Source organism: Nilaparvata lugens, chromosome 9 (genome assembly GCF_014356525.2).
Source record: "Nilaparvata lugens isolate BPH chromosome 9, ASM1435652v1, whole genome shotgun sequence".
In the NCBI taxonomy this organism is placed as follows: Eukaryota; Metazoa; Arthropoda; class Insecta; order Hemiptera; family Delphacidae; genus Nilaparvata; species Nilaparvata lugens.
In genome coordinates, this window is record NC_052512.1 from 15,768,831 (window position 1) to 15,785,812 (window position 16,982).

At 35.1% G+C, this 16,982-nt stretch overlaps 1 protein-coding gene across 5 annotated transcripts in view; it reads left to right on the top strand.

Annotated features, from left to right (window-relative positions):
* The window catches only part of LOC111062167 (putative fatty acyl-CoA reductase CG5065), a 72,226-nt gene extending 55,730 nt beyond the window's left edge, over window positions 1-16,496 (top strand). For 4 of the 5 annotated variants that reach the window (XM_039435547.1, XM_039435550.1, XM_039435549.1 and 1 more), the window contains 3 exons: window positions 1,383-1,631; window positions 12,942-13,202; window positions 13,902-14,543. In XM_039435547.1, the coding sequence (XP_039291481.1) occupies window positions 1,383-1,631; window positions 12,942-13,202; window positions 13,902-14,052 (661 nt within the window). In that variant the 3' untranslated portion in view covers window positions 14,053-14,543. Of the gene's footprint in view, window positions 1-1,382; window positions 1,632-12,941; window positions 13,203-13,901; window positions 14,544-15,663 lie in introns of those variants that run through there. The other variant, XM_039435551.1, reaches the window with a different exon arrangement.
* The last annotated feature ends 486 nt before the right edge of the window (window positions 16,497-16,982 follow it).

Here is a 16,982-nt window from a genome sequence, read left to right on the forward strand (position 1 = left end):
GAAGATGCGTGTGCCTGTGTGGGAGATCAGCTGTGTAATCAATCAGCTCACCGTATCTCGCGAGGAATCTAGAAATTTTTATAGACTCGATCAAAATAATCTGATTTGTTGACATAAAATGGTAAATCATAAGTTGGAAGTTAATTGAATAGAAAGTTAATTGAATAATAGATTGTACAAACTGTGTAGAATTTGTCAACATATTCATGTTTTTATTCAATTATGGAACGGTTCTACAATATTGACAATGACTCGGTCGCATTTTTAAAAATTAATAGTTATTTTATAGTTTAAAGTGATGAGTGAGTGTTATTTTTCCTCCACCTACTGTCTAAAGTACTTACTTTAATCTCTGAAACATAATACTAAAGTGTCACTTTTCCGCTCTCGGTAGTAAAAAGCAGAAAAACTCCCTAGGGAGGAAAAGTGACTCCATTTATATAACATGGGAAGCATCTCTATTTTAAAAACTCACATTGTAATAGTTTAGAAGGTCCAAGCTGAGATGAGGAAGCATATTATAGAGTAGTCATCAAACCAACTAAATTCAATACCTCAACCAGACATTTGATCAATATAAATGAAATTTATGTTTGTGTGCTAAAATTATTACAAACTTCATATCACTATACTAAAAAAATGTAAAAATTGTTTTTATTCCATGTTATTCAAAATACCAGCCAACGAATATTCCTCATTAACTAATCAAATTTGAAACGGGAACTCCATCATAGCTGTAGTTGTGGCAGCCATTATTGTTACAACTTTTGCCGACAGATAGCGCTGTCGGCGGAGAACTGCGATTTCACAAGCCAGCTGTTCCTGTTTACTTTTTAGATTATGTTGTAACACATTGTTTGGTCAAGTACGTTTTTAAAAATTATTATTCTATTTGAAGTTTTTATAAAAATGTAGGTGGAGGAAAAATGTTGTGTATATCATGATTGAAAAATGTTTTTTCTCCCTCAAAAAAATTGTTGCCCTCGGCTTCGCCTCGGGCTTCAAACTTTTCCCTCAGGGAGAAAAAACAGTACTTTCCACTCTAGATATACAAATAACTATTGTTATTCAATTTGGTTCGTAAACAATTTAAATTAGAGCTTTCCTGTTTTTGAATATTTGGACTGAAAATAATTGAACCCAAATTCAAGTGAATGGAACATAACCCACTTCTTGGGCCATTTATGGTTTATAAATCGAAATCCGGGGAAGAAACAGTTTTTGGCTCTGCCTGTTTGTCCTTCCACAATCATTTTGAAAAATTGTGTTTTGTTTATCAATAAATAAATAACGAGCGGAGCTCGGTGCCCCGATATTTTTGATGATTCAAATAGAAGGTTACTACGGATTCTTTGTAATTGTGAGTTAATTTTATTTTCTAGAAACAGGAACGCGGACACGCCAGTCCTGAACATCACGCAGGAAGGCTTTGTGGACCCGGTGACTTGGTCGGAGGTGCTGGATAAGGGCAAATCGCTGTGCTGGAACCATCCGTTCGAAATGATGCTGTGGTACCCGAACGGCAGCATTCACTCCAGCTATGCACTGCACTACCTCTGTGCCCTGCTATTCCATTGGCTGCCGGCTTACTTCATTGATATCTTGATGCTTGTCTTCCAACAGAAAACTTTGTGAGTAGAGCGTTACCAGAATTGGACTAGTTCTCCTCATGTTCCTCCTCCTTCTCATCTTCTGCTACTCTTTTCTTCTTCTTTCTCTGCTTCATCGTCTTCTTTTTTCCCTCAACCTTCTCCTTCTTCTCCACCATCTCCTTCTCCTTCTCCTCCTCATCCTCGCTTTCCTCCATGCTAATCCAAATTGCTTTTTTACTTTCCTTGCCCTATTACCATAGGTAAGGAAAAGTATTGCCATAGAGAAACGATAGCATAAATAGATATCCCATGGCATAGGGCGTTTATGTCGCAACTTTTACTGTTATCCCGAGCCGATAGTTCACGTAGTTCTTTCCCATGCAGCTGTGTGACGCTGGTAGTCTCTCAAATTGTGCCGTTCATACACTATCACCCCAACAAAACAGTGAAAATTGACAATAGTCGACAGTAATCGGCTTGAGATAAAGTAAAGTTGCGACATAAACGCCCTATACCATGGGATATCTACTTACGCTATTGTTTCTCTATGGTATTGCTTTCCGAAAAAAATTAAGGTACCCCAATTTCTAAATTTCTACACGTTTCAAGGTCCCCTGAGTCCAAAAAAGTTGTTTTTGGGTATGGGCTGATGTGGTGTGTGTGTGTATGTGTGTGTGTGTGTGTGTGTGTGTGTGTGTGTGTGTGTGTGTGTGTGTGTGTGTGTGTGTGTTGTGTGTGTGTGTGTGTTGTGTGTGTGTGTGTGTGTGTGTGTGTGTGTGTGTGTGTTGTGTGTGTGTGTGTGTGTGGTGTGTGTGTGTGTGTGTGTGTGTGTGTGTGTGTGTGTGTGTGTGTGTGTGTGTGTGTGTGTGTGTGTGTGTGTGTGTGTGTGTGGTGTGTGTGTGTGTGTGTGTGTGTGTGTGTGTGTGTGTGTGTGTGTGTGTGTGTGTGTGTGTGTGTGTGTGTGTGTGTGTGTTTATGAGTGTATGTGCATCTGTATACACGATATCTCATCTCCCAATTAACGGAATGACTTGAAATTTGGAACTTAAGGTCCTTACACTATAAGAATCAGGCACGAACAATTTCGATCAAATGCAATTCAAGATGGCGGCTGAAACGGCGAAAATGTTGTCAAAGACAGGGTTTTTTGCGGTTTCCTCGAAAACGGCTCCAACGATTTTGGTCAAATATATACCTAAAATAGTCATTGATAAGCTATATCAACTGCCACAAGTCCCATATCTGTAAAAATTTCAGGAGCTTCGCCTCATCTATGCAAAGTTTGATTCTCAATTATCAAGCTTCAGATACAATTCAAACAAAAAAATTGGAAGAGTGGAAAAGATTGGGCATGAAAATCTCTACAATCAATGTTCAGTAACATTTTCACCTAGAATTGAAAATAAGCTCGAAATTCGAGAAAATGTGATTATTCAATTGCAAACTGTTGGCAACTGAGATTCTATTAAATCATTCACTATGAAGATATAGCAGACTTCGTGTGTCTCCAGCTTTATTGTCCTGTCACCAGCTGACTTAGATCTTTGTTTATAAGTAGACTTGAGATACGCGTGAACCGTCAGGTGATCAATTTTCATAACGGCAAGGAAAGTTGTATGAGTGCGCCACACCAGATTTTACATATTATTGAACTGTATATTATTATATGAAAAAAGCAATTTGGAAAAACTATAGATAATATTGTTATGCACCTACATGAATTGGCGGAGCCTTGGACATATCAATGTCCATTCTTCGGAAAGAATATTGAAATTGGAAATAGAGGATAATTATTATTTATATACGTAATATATACGTAAACTGTATATGGTATGGGAAAAGCAATTTATAATAGCTATAGATAATATTGATATGCATCTACATAAATTGACGGAGCTTTGGACATATCAATGTCCATTCTTCGGAAAGAATATTGAATTGAAAATAAAGGATGATTATTATTCATATACGTAATATATACGTAAACTGTATATGGTATGGGAAAAGCAATTTGGAATAAATATAGATAATATTGTTATGCATCTACATAAATTGGCGGAGCTTTGAACATATCAATGTTCATTCTTCGGGAAAAATATTCAAAATATCCTTTATTTTGGATATCCTCCTCATCTTCTTCATCTTCTTTTCGAATAAAGGATATTTTTAATATTCCTTCCGAAGAATGGACATTGATATGTCCAAAGCTCCGACAATTTATGTAGATGCATTACAATATTATCTATAGTGATTCCAAATTGCTCTTTGTGTGTGTGTGTGTGTGTGTGTGTGTGTGGTGTGTGTGTGTGTGTGTGTGTGGTGTGTGTGTGTGTGTGTGTGTGTGTGGGTGTGTGTGTGTGTGTGTTGTGTGTGTGTGTGTGTGTGTGTGTGTGTGTGTGTGTGTGTGTGTGTGTGTGTGTGTGTGTGTGTGTGTGTGTGTGTGTGTGTTAGAACACGATAACTCCATTTCCAATTCCCCGATTGACTTGGAATTTTAAATTTAATGCCAACCTGACAAAATTGGACTGATCATTTATTCAGTTGGTCTATCGGAGGAGACGATAAGCCGTCGGTCCCGACTACCTGGAAAGTAGTCGTCATCTCTCACTCATTACCCACGCACAAGCCTGTGGGCATCAACTTTTGTATTAATAATTATATTAATCCAGTTTTATATATTAACATAATATGATATGTATTCATGTCCCATGAATGAAATTTGAATATAAATTCTGAAAAATCCAGAAGGAAAATAGAAATTTTGACTTCGAGCCGCACGAGATTGATGTTTTTAGAATGTATGTGCAAAATTTGGAGATCCAAGTTATTCCCGTTTTCCCGGTATGCAATCCAGTTGACATGTTTTCATGCAGACAAACGAACAAACACAACCCTACTCTCTCTTATTATAATTATTATAGAAGATGAAACGTACAGTTTCGGACTTCAAAGCATGCAAACCTCCATAGAATTCCATCCAAGATCAACCACATGAGTATTAAAGATGCTACGAATGTATCCTATGTATGCTGAACAGCACTTATTCGCATTCAGTGTAACACAAGACGTTTGATAATAACTACTACCCTTTTGCAATACATACAGCTACTTTGCTGGCTCGCAAGGAATTACACGCTCAAGAGTCCTTTCAAGAACTGCACCAGCCTTCTAGATCTTGTCTCAAAGAAACCCAAACATGAATATACAATATATATATATGCTTACATACATACACACTATTCGGCCCTCGGTTGCTGAATGTAACAACATATGGCATAATATTAGTAAGGTTATACAAATGGAACCGTTGGCTCTCTGAACTCTCTTATCCTTGAGGATTCTAGAGACTGCTGCTCACGAATTCTATACTCTGCTCTCCTTAAGGATACCCCTAGCCACTCACACACAAACACACACACACACCACACACACACACACACCACACACACACACACACACACACACACACACACACACACCACACACACACAAGTTCTCTTCTCTTTCGAGTGAAAAGGTAAAGGGATCCTGTAAAGTGCACACATCCTTTTGACTGTCATGAATGTTGGTGAAAATATAGAAGATCGAGAAAAAGAAGATGGAGGAGGAGTATAAGGATGAGAAGGGAGAGAAGAAGAAGAAGAAGAAGGAGGAGGAGAAGAAGAAGAAAAAGAAGAATAAGAAGAAAAAGAAAGAAAGCTCAACAATTGAGTGTCCCTATTGCCATCTGTCTGAGCTGAGCTTGCAAGAGCTGACTTCAGGTGTACCACTCCAACTTCAAAGTACGAATATATTATATGGAATTCATAACAACTATAAGCTGTTTGACCATGCAAAGGGCTGTTTTAAGTGCTCTATAAGATGCATTGATGTTTTTCTAATAGTTTGTTAAACGTTTGAAGTGAACAACATCTCCAAGGCAACCAGAGTTCAACCCTTGAAAAGCTTCAAGGAGTGTACACAGTTTAGCTCTCTTAGAGAGGTATTGGTTGCAGGAGGAGTAGGAGGGTGAGGAGGAGGAGGAGGAAGATAAGGAGGAGGAGGAGGAGGAGGAGGAAGATAAGGAGGAGGAGGAGGAGGAGAAGAAGAAGAAGAAGAAGAAGAGAAGAGAAGAAGAAGAAGACGAAGAAGAAGAAGAAGAATAAGAAGAAGAAGAAGAGAAGAAGAAGAAGAAGAAGAAGAAGAAGAAGAAGAAGAGAAGAAGAAGAAGAAGAAGAAGAAGAAGAAGAAGAAGAAGAAGAAGAAGAAGAAGAAGAAGAAGAAGAAGAAGAAGAACAACAACAACAACAACAACAACAACAACAAAAACAACAAGAAGAAAGTGAATATTGAAGACTTGTGTGTAAGGCGTGTTGCCTATAGTGTGCCTGCTCAGTGTTTGCAATTTTGTAATGCGAGTTGCCCATCTTGCTCCTTCATAACATTACGCCTATAGTAGATACAAACATTAGAATGTTATACAATCAATTCGTTTATTTCCACTTGGCATACAATACATGTACATATTGTGATGAATCTTTTGAGTGAATCTCATGAAAGGAGAGAATTAACTAGAAAAATTATAATTACCCTTATAAAATCAAAGGTTTGCCAAACGAACAGTTAGCATCCGAGCGATAAGGTTTCCTTATCAACAGCTGAGTGTAAGATAAGAGTACCGTTTTGTACTACACATTTTTTCAAAGAATTATTTAATAAAATTATAATTATTTTGTAAATTAAGTACAAATCATTTATGAATTGCTCATTGAACTTTTGGAGGTTACACTTCTGTTTACAATTGATCAGATGTTTTGTAGCAGCTCAGACACAGCTGACTGACTCAATATATTATAAATGTCATGCCAGGTTTTCATGCAAGCTATAATATTATTTCTAAAATTAAGAACTATTGAAAAAGGACAAAGAATTTCAAATAGAAAAATAAAATATATGTATTATTGTTAAAATTATTTATTACTCACGAAATTACATTATAATGTCAAATGTTATTATAACGAACTAGGTCATAGCATGAGTATTGTATTACTGATAAGAGCAGCAAAAACTAATTATAACAGCTTTGAATATAATAAGAATTGTATAGAGATATTAAATTATAAATTATTGATTCAACTGAGTCACATGGTAAATGAATCTCTTTGGCAAGTCTAAGCCAATCATGTGTCATAGAAATAGCACCAAAAGGGATGATCGTTTGAAAGCATCATTCAATCTGTTATCAGACAGCAAACCTGCCTTATCATATGCTAGTGCATGTACACTGTATAGGGGAACTGTATCTAGAGAATTAAGTAATTGAAAAAATTATACTAATTAAGTTATTATTGTAATCAAAGGAATTATATTTTACTGCTTGCCACTGACGTCATGCCTACGTCATAATCATTCTATCAATGGCGAATTTCCATGCAAATTAATTACACAGAGATTCTCAGAAAAGGGTTCTAGCCAAAGGCTTAGAAGAAGGCAAGACACTTCCCTTTTAAAATCCTCACCGCTAAGACCTTGTTGAAAAGTTACCAAAGACCCATTAGTGAAATTTTATTCGATTTTCGTATATTTTTATCTGTGAGCCAATATCTTAGGCTAATTCATGTATTATTTTATAAATTTATCTCATCAATCGATAATTCTAGAAATTTAAATTTAATTATTCCCCAATTTATTTGGTGAAGGAGATATTTAATTAAAATTCCACACGTGCTAAGACCGAAGCCTGGACCAGCCACCGATCATACCAAATTTGATCTTTTTATATTTTGGGGCACCAATCTTACTACGCTTCGAAAGAAAATACAGTGCAGAAAATATAAAATTTTCTTCGTTAAAGTAATGGCCAATCTTTTATAAATCATTTTTCACCATTTCTTAAAAAAATTGTTAAAATCATCAATTATAAAATTCTGTTGGATCATGCATGGTGTCATGCGAGTACAAGAAAATTTCTAATTATTTTTGTTAATGTTAAACTATTCTCAATCTGTAATCCAAGCTTTACATCTGCACTGTCAAACTATATATTTTATTATATTATATTCCCACTTTATCAATTCGTCTTCTGAGTTCGATTATTTCTTAAGCCTGTCAATTATTGTGTCTGACACGTTCTATATTATCAAGAACCGATCAAGTACGATCACTGAAATAATTGATTCAACCTGGATATTGGAACAGATCTAAGTGGATGTAGTGTGTGGGGTCAGATCGAGATTACTCTTATTATCTGTCCTTACCTGCTCATATATCAGCTTTCATCTGTTACCAACTTCGGCTTGGGAGCGAATTTTTTCGACTGTATGGCAGATGCAGCTGGATATCATATAATTTCCTACAATAGAGCATAAAGCCCGACAAGACTCTGTTCTCGAAGTATATTCCGAACGATGCTGCGGTTCAGATGCTGCGGAGGCTCTTCTACATTCTCCATATAGATGAATATTTCTAGTTCTGAACACAGAATAACATTCAAATATTACACACAGTAATAACTAATAACCACGCTAATAAAGCTATATTACTCCCAACTCAGCCCTTTAAACGCCGTCGAGCTGACACTTTTATTTTATTTATTTATTGTTTTTTTTTCTATCTTTAGTTTTAAAATTTATTATTAAAATAAACTCTCTTATTATTCTTTCAAATTTATTTTATTATTCATAGTTTGTAATTTATTTTATTATTGCTAGTGTTTGCCCTTTGTCTGATAATTTGCGACTCCTCCCTGCACACGGACAAATCATCCAGGCAGGGAGAATTTATTCATGTAATTTATAACACTTTATATTTTGTGAATATGTAATATTTTATGAATAAAACAATTTGAATTTGAATTTGAATTTGATCTCTGGTCCTTAGTACCCTATTTTAATCCTTCGGAACTTATTAGAGACGCAGTCCCATAAATTATCTACATCGGGATTTTTGCTGGATCTGTATGATTCTATATATTATTTCATCACAGGTAATAATTTCAAGATATATGTATTCAGTGTTTAGCGACCGCTACATTACCTCTGAAAATTTTATCATTATACAATCAGTCATAAGAAGAATCAAGGGTGAGCGAGTGTTTATGCCCCCCGCGATTCAGACGATTGTATCGAATTTTGTAGTGACTCAATCAGTCTGGTGTTTAGTTAGCGTCCACGCACGCATTTTCAAATTTCTAACCTCAATACTGGTGACTCAGTGCAAGATTCATTACACGTGGAGCTACATATTTGCAGCACAACACAGTTTGCCGATGCAACGTGAGGCATTTAAAATACAGCACCACGATATATATTTGAAATTCAACGAAATAAGAATCACATTTTCACAAAAACAGTAGAAAGAACATATTGGTTGAGTGGAATTCCCCCAGTAAGACTATGCGTCTGAGATTGGGGGACAGTTCCTGCAAGCAGTATTATTCAATAAGTAGTTATAATTATGGTATTATATTTACTATAAATTACAATATGTGTAATTGAAATCACACAACTAAGATTCAGATAACATTAGGTGAATTATAAGTGACAACATAGTACAGTGTTGGGTGTAGCTTGATATCTAGAGTGGGAGAGCAAGAGGACCCAAAAACCGGAGGTAATTTATTGTTTTATAAGCCTCTATTATGTTTTGAAACTCTTAATACTTGAACGTAAAGTATGAGTGTATAAATGAATTTATTTATTGTAATACAGGAGTTGTATTATGGAGGAGTAGGATGAGGAGGAGCAGTAAGGATGGGAAGAGTAGGAGGAGAAGGAGTGAGATGAAGAGGAGGAGTAGGAGTAGGAAGAGGAAGAGAAGGAGAAGGATGAGGAATAGTAGTAGTAGGAGGAGGAGGAGGAGGATGAGGAGGAGGAGGAGGAGGATGAGGAGGAGAGAGAGGAGCAGGAGGAGGGAGAGCGGGAGAAGGATTGATTGAGTACTTCATGTAGATTACAATATACTAGCTTCTACACATCTTATTACTTCCCTTGCCCTATTACCATAGGTAATAGCTTTCCAAAAAAATTAAGGTACCCTAATTTCAAGTTTTCTATACGTTCTAAGTCCAAAAGTCTGGTGTGGTACACTCACTCAACTCTCCCTTGCTCATTGAACTGGAAGCGAAATTCTTAAACGAGAATAATTCAGGAGAACAACATAATGACGATTGGCGGCAACATATCTGAAACTACGATCAGACTACTGTATATGTGTATATATAAATTGTTCTCAGAGTACTTCTTCCTTTGTGTGAATTGTGAAATTCGATGATTTTTTTTCAAGTCGACAAAACAACTGTTCTACATATGAAATCTCGACTATGTGTTCTTTTTATGAACTGCTCCACCTATCCACCTCATGCATGAGAAGGAGGTTACCATTTCTCAAGGATGGGGTGGACCCCCCATTAGTTCCCCAGGAAGGAGACTCATGCCAGTTGATAGAGATTATGAATAACTAAAAAGAGTATGAAGTTGAAAAGAATCGGTCAAGTCATGTTTGAGAAAATCGTGAAAAACATGGTTTTTAGTAATTATCCACCATTTTTCTCAATAATATTACGAATCTCCTGCATTTTTCCCAGGAATAACACTCATGTCAGATGATAGTGCTCATAGATGGCTATCCATGGTATGAATTTGAAGGAAATCGTTAGAGCCATTTTCGAGAAAACCGTGAAAAACATGGTTTTTTAGTAATTATTCGCCTTTTTCTCAAGAATATTACGGAGCTCCTGCAATTTTCCCAGTAATAAGTTGATAGTAGTTATGAATAGCTATCCAGGGTATGAATTTGGAGAAAATCGTTAGAGCTGTTTTCGATAAAACCGTGAAAACATGGTTTTTTTAGTCATTATCCGCCATTTTGTCCACCAACTTGAATTTAATTTTATTGGATTCCTTGTTGTCGGATCCTCCTGGTATAAGGACCTTAAGTTGAGAAAGGTTTCCCAACAAAATTTGAGTTCTGTCACTTTATTGGGTTAGCACCAAGTTGAAGAAATTATCTTTACTATAATAAAGGAAAGAATTGGCTTAACACGTACGGGATAGGAGAAATATGTTTGACGCACCATCATGTCTAAATTACTGAACTGATTAGCTTGAAATTTTGCATATAGATTTTTGACTTTACCGAGGATGGTTCTAGGTCTATTTATTTTAAGGCTGTGCAAAGGCTAAAAAAAAACTTTCTACTCATGATATTTTTCTAAGTTTTTCGATTCTTATATCATCGAGTTATCAAACTGGAAAAGTTTTCTCAGAAAAACATTTTTTTCCGATCATTACATTTTGTGATATGAGCGCCTGAAGTTTGAATTTTTGGGACAGAACATATCAAATTCGGTAAGAGATGAATCCATGAGATTCAAAGGATGGATTCCTAATGGTATTGTTGATCTAGTAAAACAAAAATTGTTTGAAAATATCAATTTTTGAAAAAGTTATTCAATTTACCAAAAATAACTCAACTGAAAGTTATGGCTTTTCAATAAAGTAAGGTTTTTAATTAAGGTAAGTTTTAAATTAAAAGTAAGGTCAATTTAATACATTTAATGACTATCTTAAAAATTGATATTTTCAGAAAATTGAAAAATTATTGAAAGCAGTGTTGAATTGAACGTACATGACTATTTTAGAATAGATTGAAATCGTTTTATGTGATTCATGTTATTTTATTGTAGGCCTATTGTACTGATACTGACTGATCTCGGTGTTTTTGTGTTTGTTTTGACTCACTTAGTGTTAGAAAACTGACGTTGTTCATGTATTCATGTGAATATTTTATGACCAATAAAATTCTATTCTATTCTTTCCGAATAAATGAAAATAACGAGCAAAGCTCGGTGCTCCGATATTTGATGTGATATTAACTGTTCATTCTCGTTTAAAATAATGAATTATATTTTATTAAGCAAGAAATTATATTAAAAGAACAAAATAAATCTTATAGCACCCTTTATTCTTTAAAAAACATCAAAAGAGTTGAACAACTAGTTTCGGTTTACAACATCTTCAGGTTCTAAGAAAAATAAAATTCAATTGATATATCAATTAGTTAACAGTTATTGAATCTATTTTATTTTAGAACCTGAAGATGGTGTAAACCGAAACTAGTTGTTCAACTATTTTTAAGTTTTTTAAAGAATAAAGGGTGCTATAAGATTTATTTTGTTTTATCAATTTAAAAGCAGCACATGTCAATAAGTGTTTTTTAAAGAAATTATATATACGAATAATTCTATAATGAATTTTAATAATTGAGATGAAATATTCTGTTAAATTTTCTACCAATTCCACATTGTTGAAAGACGATGTGGCAACAGAGCTAAGCGAGAAAGAGATAGTTCTATCAGTTTTGTTGAATGATAGAGTATGATAGCAATACCATTGCCAATCAAACACTGCCAATGGCCCATATGAATAAAACCAGAGCAAATGCTTATGAGCAAGAGCATGGAGCGTAAGGTTTTGCTCATGAGCAAAAGGTAGAAGCAAAAGCATTTGCTCATTTTTATATGAATAAGCTTTACCTTATACTCTTACCTTATGCTCCTGAACTCTGGAGCAAATGCTCATGTATTTTAAAGATTTTCCATCAGCTGATTCGCTTTTGTAGCCTTAATTTGTTTTTATAGCTCACGGAAGCGTTAAATATGCATGTAAGGTGCACCGCTTGTGTTTGCGTCGTCTGCTCTGTTTTCTATTTAGGAATAGAGTTTTAGGTTAGTTGAGTTTAGAATTTCGGAATAATAGCGTGGAAAATGTCATCCCTATAATAATCTTCAGCATATTCTTATAATATCAATAGCCTTCTTATAATCGTCTACACTCTCATCTTCTTAAATGCCTATTTCCTATTTTGTGATGGCTATCTTTATAACAGGTAGCTATCTTTTGTATTCATTCTTTTGTAGGGATAATGGTGATATATATCATGGTTGAATCTAAAAAGAGTTTTATAGTTCTCAACTATTGGTTGTGATCGTATCTGGTATAGTTTCCTCTTCCTCATACGAATTAGTTGAGCCATTTTACTATGAGCAAAAGGTGATAAGCTGCTCTAGTCTAGACTCACCTTTTTTGAAGCATTTGCTTCAAAAGTTGAGCAAATGCTCTAGTTTATTCATACAATTTTGAGCAAAAGCTTTTACTTTTGAGCAAATGCTCAAACTATTTTTTTGATGAGCATGAGCAAAAGGTTTTGCTCACGTTTATTCATAGAAAATGAAGCAAATGCTCAACTTTATTCATATGGGCCATTATGAAGTGGAACTTACTATAGACCCAACTGAACTACAATGAAGACCTTGTTCACAAACCTTTGTCTGTTGTATTTATTTATTAATTAATTTTTCCATTTATTTAGTATGGTGCGCATACAGACGCGGATCCAAGAAGGCCTCCGAGTGCTGCAGTACTTCACGACCAAAGAATGGAAATTCCACAACCGAAATCTGCACAAATTGCACAAATCCATGTCGGGCGTGGACAGGGCGGTCTTCCCGATCGGCGCACCGGCCGATTTCCAACTGGAAACCTATCTGAGAGACTGCATTCTGGGTGCCAGACTGTACCTGATGAAGGAGAACCCGGCTACACTCCCGAGGCAACGATGGGTCATCAGAGGGTCAGTTAACATATTCTTCTTCTTCTTCTTTTCTTCTTCTTCTTCTTCTTCTTCTTCTTCTTCTTCTTCTTCTTCTTCTTCATTCACAATTGCTCCAGCAATCTATTGTTTGTATGCGGCAGTTGATTATTTTAGAATAGAATATTAATACCCATTATTCAGAAGGCTGATAACTCTTCTGGTTTAAACTTCTGCTTTGTATGATATTCCAATCCCAATTCATTGATTGCTATTAGTCTATCACATTACACTATTGCTATAATTACACTTGGCAATGTAGTGTGAGTAATGCAGGCTTAGGTCCAGTTGCACAAAAGTCGGTTGAATTCTAATCGTTTTTAATTTCACGAGGGCCAACCAGAGAAGACCTTTTCGACAAGTCGGCTTTTCTGATTGGTTCTCGTGAGATTAATCACGATTAAAATTAACCGGCTTTTGTGCAACCGGCACTATAAGAATGTGATCAGAAATATTTCTTCTATATCTGGTTTTGAAGTATCTAAGTTTAAAAATCTAAGTTGTAAAAATAATTAAGGACTTAAAATTAACCTATTTTGGACAATGTGTAATCTTATCTAAATTAGAGGAATAGCACAAGGTTACCCTATTTTTTTCTCCGTATCATTTTTATAATGAACTTTTTGTAACAATCAATGAAGAATATGGAATCAATCAATTCTAATGCACTTTATTTTGCAGGTTATACGTGCTCGATCGCCTCGTCACCATGCTATTCTACCTGTTTATCATAAGAATTATCTACAATAACTCTCATTATGTGCAGAGATTCTTCAACAGTTCGACCACAGGAGCTGTTTCACTCACTCCGTTCAATACCAGAATAAAATGATGTAGAATACAGTTCTACTAGGTCTACCACCTATTGTGAGGTCCTCGTTATAATGGCAGTGTTCGATCAGCAATGGTATTGCTATCCTTGACTATCATTCAACACAGCGTATAGCGCTTTCTCTTTTGCCTGTTGCCGGATCGTTTTCAACAATGTAGAATCAATAATTAATTAACAAAATATTTCTTTCAATTGAAATAATAATGATAAATTCATTTATTCTCCTAATTATTGATACATTACACATAATAAGAAATTAAGAAAAGTAGAGTATGTCTCAACAATATTGCATATTATGAAAAATAAAGATAATAAAATTATACAATTACACGTTGTACAAGGAACTCACAATAACTCATTTACATGAATAGAAGAATGGATAATTTCAAGTATCCCGAGGACTGAAAGTCCTGTTTGGGGCACCATCATATTCATTATGAAATTATTGAGATATATTATTTCTTGCTTGATGAAATATAATTGAGTATTTTAAACGAAAATGAAGCAAATGCTCAACTTTATTCATATGGGCCATTATGAAGTGGAACTTACTATAGACCCAACTGAACTCCAATGAAGACCTTGTTCACAAACCTTTGTCTGTTGTATTTATTTATTAATTAATTTTTCCATTTATTTAGTATGGTGCGCATACAGACGCGGATCCAAGAAGGCCTCCGAGTGCTGCAGTACTTCACGACCAAAGAATGGAAATTCCACAACCGAAATCTGCACAAATTGCACAAATCCATGTCGGGCGTGGACAGGGCGGTCTTCCCGATCGGCGCACCGGCCGATTTCCAACTGGAAACCTATCTGAGAGACTGCATTCTGGGTGCCAGACTGTACCTGATGAAGGAGAACCCGGCTACACTCCCGAGGCAACGATGGGTCATCAGAGGGTCAGTTAACATATTCTTCTTCTTCTTCTTTTCTTCTTCTTCTTCTTTCTTCTTCTTCTTCTTCTCTTCTTCTTCTTCTTCTTCTTCTTCTTCATTCACAATTGCTCCAGCAATCTATTGTTTGTATGCGGCAGTTGATTATTTTAGAATAGAATATTAATACCCATTATTCAGAAGGCTGATAACTCTTCTGGTTTAAACTTCTGCTTTGTATGATATTCCAATCCCAATTCATTGATTGCTATTAGTCTATCACATTACACTATTGCTATAATTACACTTGGCAATGTAGTGTGAGTAATGCAGGCTTAGGTCCAGTTGCACAAAAGTCGGTTGAATTCTAATCGTTTTAATTTCACGAGGGCCAACAGAGAAGACCTTTTCGACAAGTCGGCTTTTCTGATTGGTTCTCGTGAGATTAATCACGATTAAAATTAACCGGCTTTTGTGCAACCGGCACTATAAGAATGTGATCAGAAATATTTCTTCTATGTCTGGTTTTGAAGTATCTAAGTTTAAAAATCTAAGTTGTAAAAATAATTAAGGACTTAAAATTAACCTATTTTGGACAATGTGTAATCTTATCTAAATTAGAGGAATAGCACAAGGTTACCCTATTTTTTTCTCCGTATCATTTTTATAATGAACTTTTTGTAACAATCAATGAAGAATATGGAATCAATCAATTCTAATGCACTTTATTTTGCAGGTTATACGTGCTCGATCGCCTCGTCACCATGCTATTCTACCTGTTTATCATGAGAATTATCTACAATAACTCTCATTATGTGCAGAGATTCTTCAACAGTTCGACCACAGGAGCTGTTTCACTCACTCCGTTCAATACCAGAATAAAATGATGTAGAATACAGTTCTACTAGGTCTACCACCTATTGTGAGGTCCTCGTTATAATGGCAGTGTTCGATCAGCAATGGTATTGCTATCCTTGACTATCATTCAACACAGCGTATAGCGCTTTCTCTTTTGCCTGTTGCCGGATCGTTTTCAACAATGTAGAATCAATAATTAATTAACAAAATATTTCTTTCAATTGAAATAATAATGATAAATTCATTTATTCTCCTAATTATTGATACATTACACATAATAAGAAATTAAGAAAAGTAGAGTATGTCTCAACAATATTGCATATTATGAAAAATAAAGATAATAAAATTATACAATTACACGTTGTACAAGGAACTCACAATAACTCATTTACATGAATAGAAGAATGGATAATTTCAAGTATCCCGAGGACTGAAAGTCCTGTTTGGGGCACCATCATATTCATTATGAAATTATTGAGATATATTATTTCTTGCTTGATGAAATATAATTGAGTATTTTAAACGAGAATGAACACTCAAAAATCACATCAATAAACCCTTTATCAGCTACCGTTTATAGATGGCATTGACGAGACAGAGGATCGACAGCGTTGTTCTTCTATCTTTCTGCACTGTCATTGTAACATGGACCTCCCCACTATAGTTTTCTGAAATGTTTCAAAGTTTAAAATAATGTTTTAAATAAAAAAGTACTTCATGTTTTTATATTGTTTTCAATAATACCCATTTTATAAAAAATCACTTCACTTATAAGGGCTGTCTTCTGAAATTAATAAAACAATATGAAAACTTGTAGTACCATTCATTAGAAATAAAATATTTGAAAGTTTTTAATAAAAGTTCTACAAGTTTTTGACCGAACGAAGTGAGGTCTAAGATTCAAGTCGACGGTTTGGCAATTCTCTTAATGTTTAAATGTTTAAATGTTTATATATTTATATGTTGCGCATTTACAGCGAAACGCGGTGATAGATTTTCATGAAATTTCACAGGTATGTTCCTTTTTAAATTGCGCGTCGACGTATATACAAGGTTTTTGGAAATTTTGCATTTCAAGGATAATATGAAAGGAAAAAGGAGCCTCCTTCATACGCCAATATTAGAGTAAAAATCAGACTATAGAATTATTCATCATAAATCAGCTGACAAGTGATTACACGGATGTGTGGAGGAACC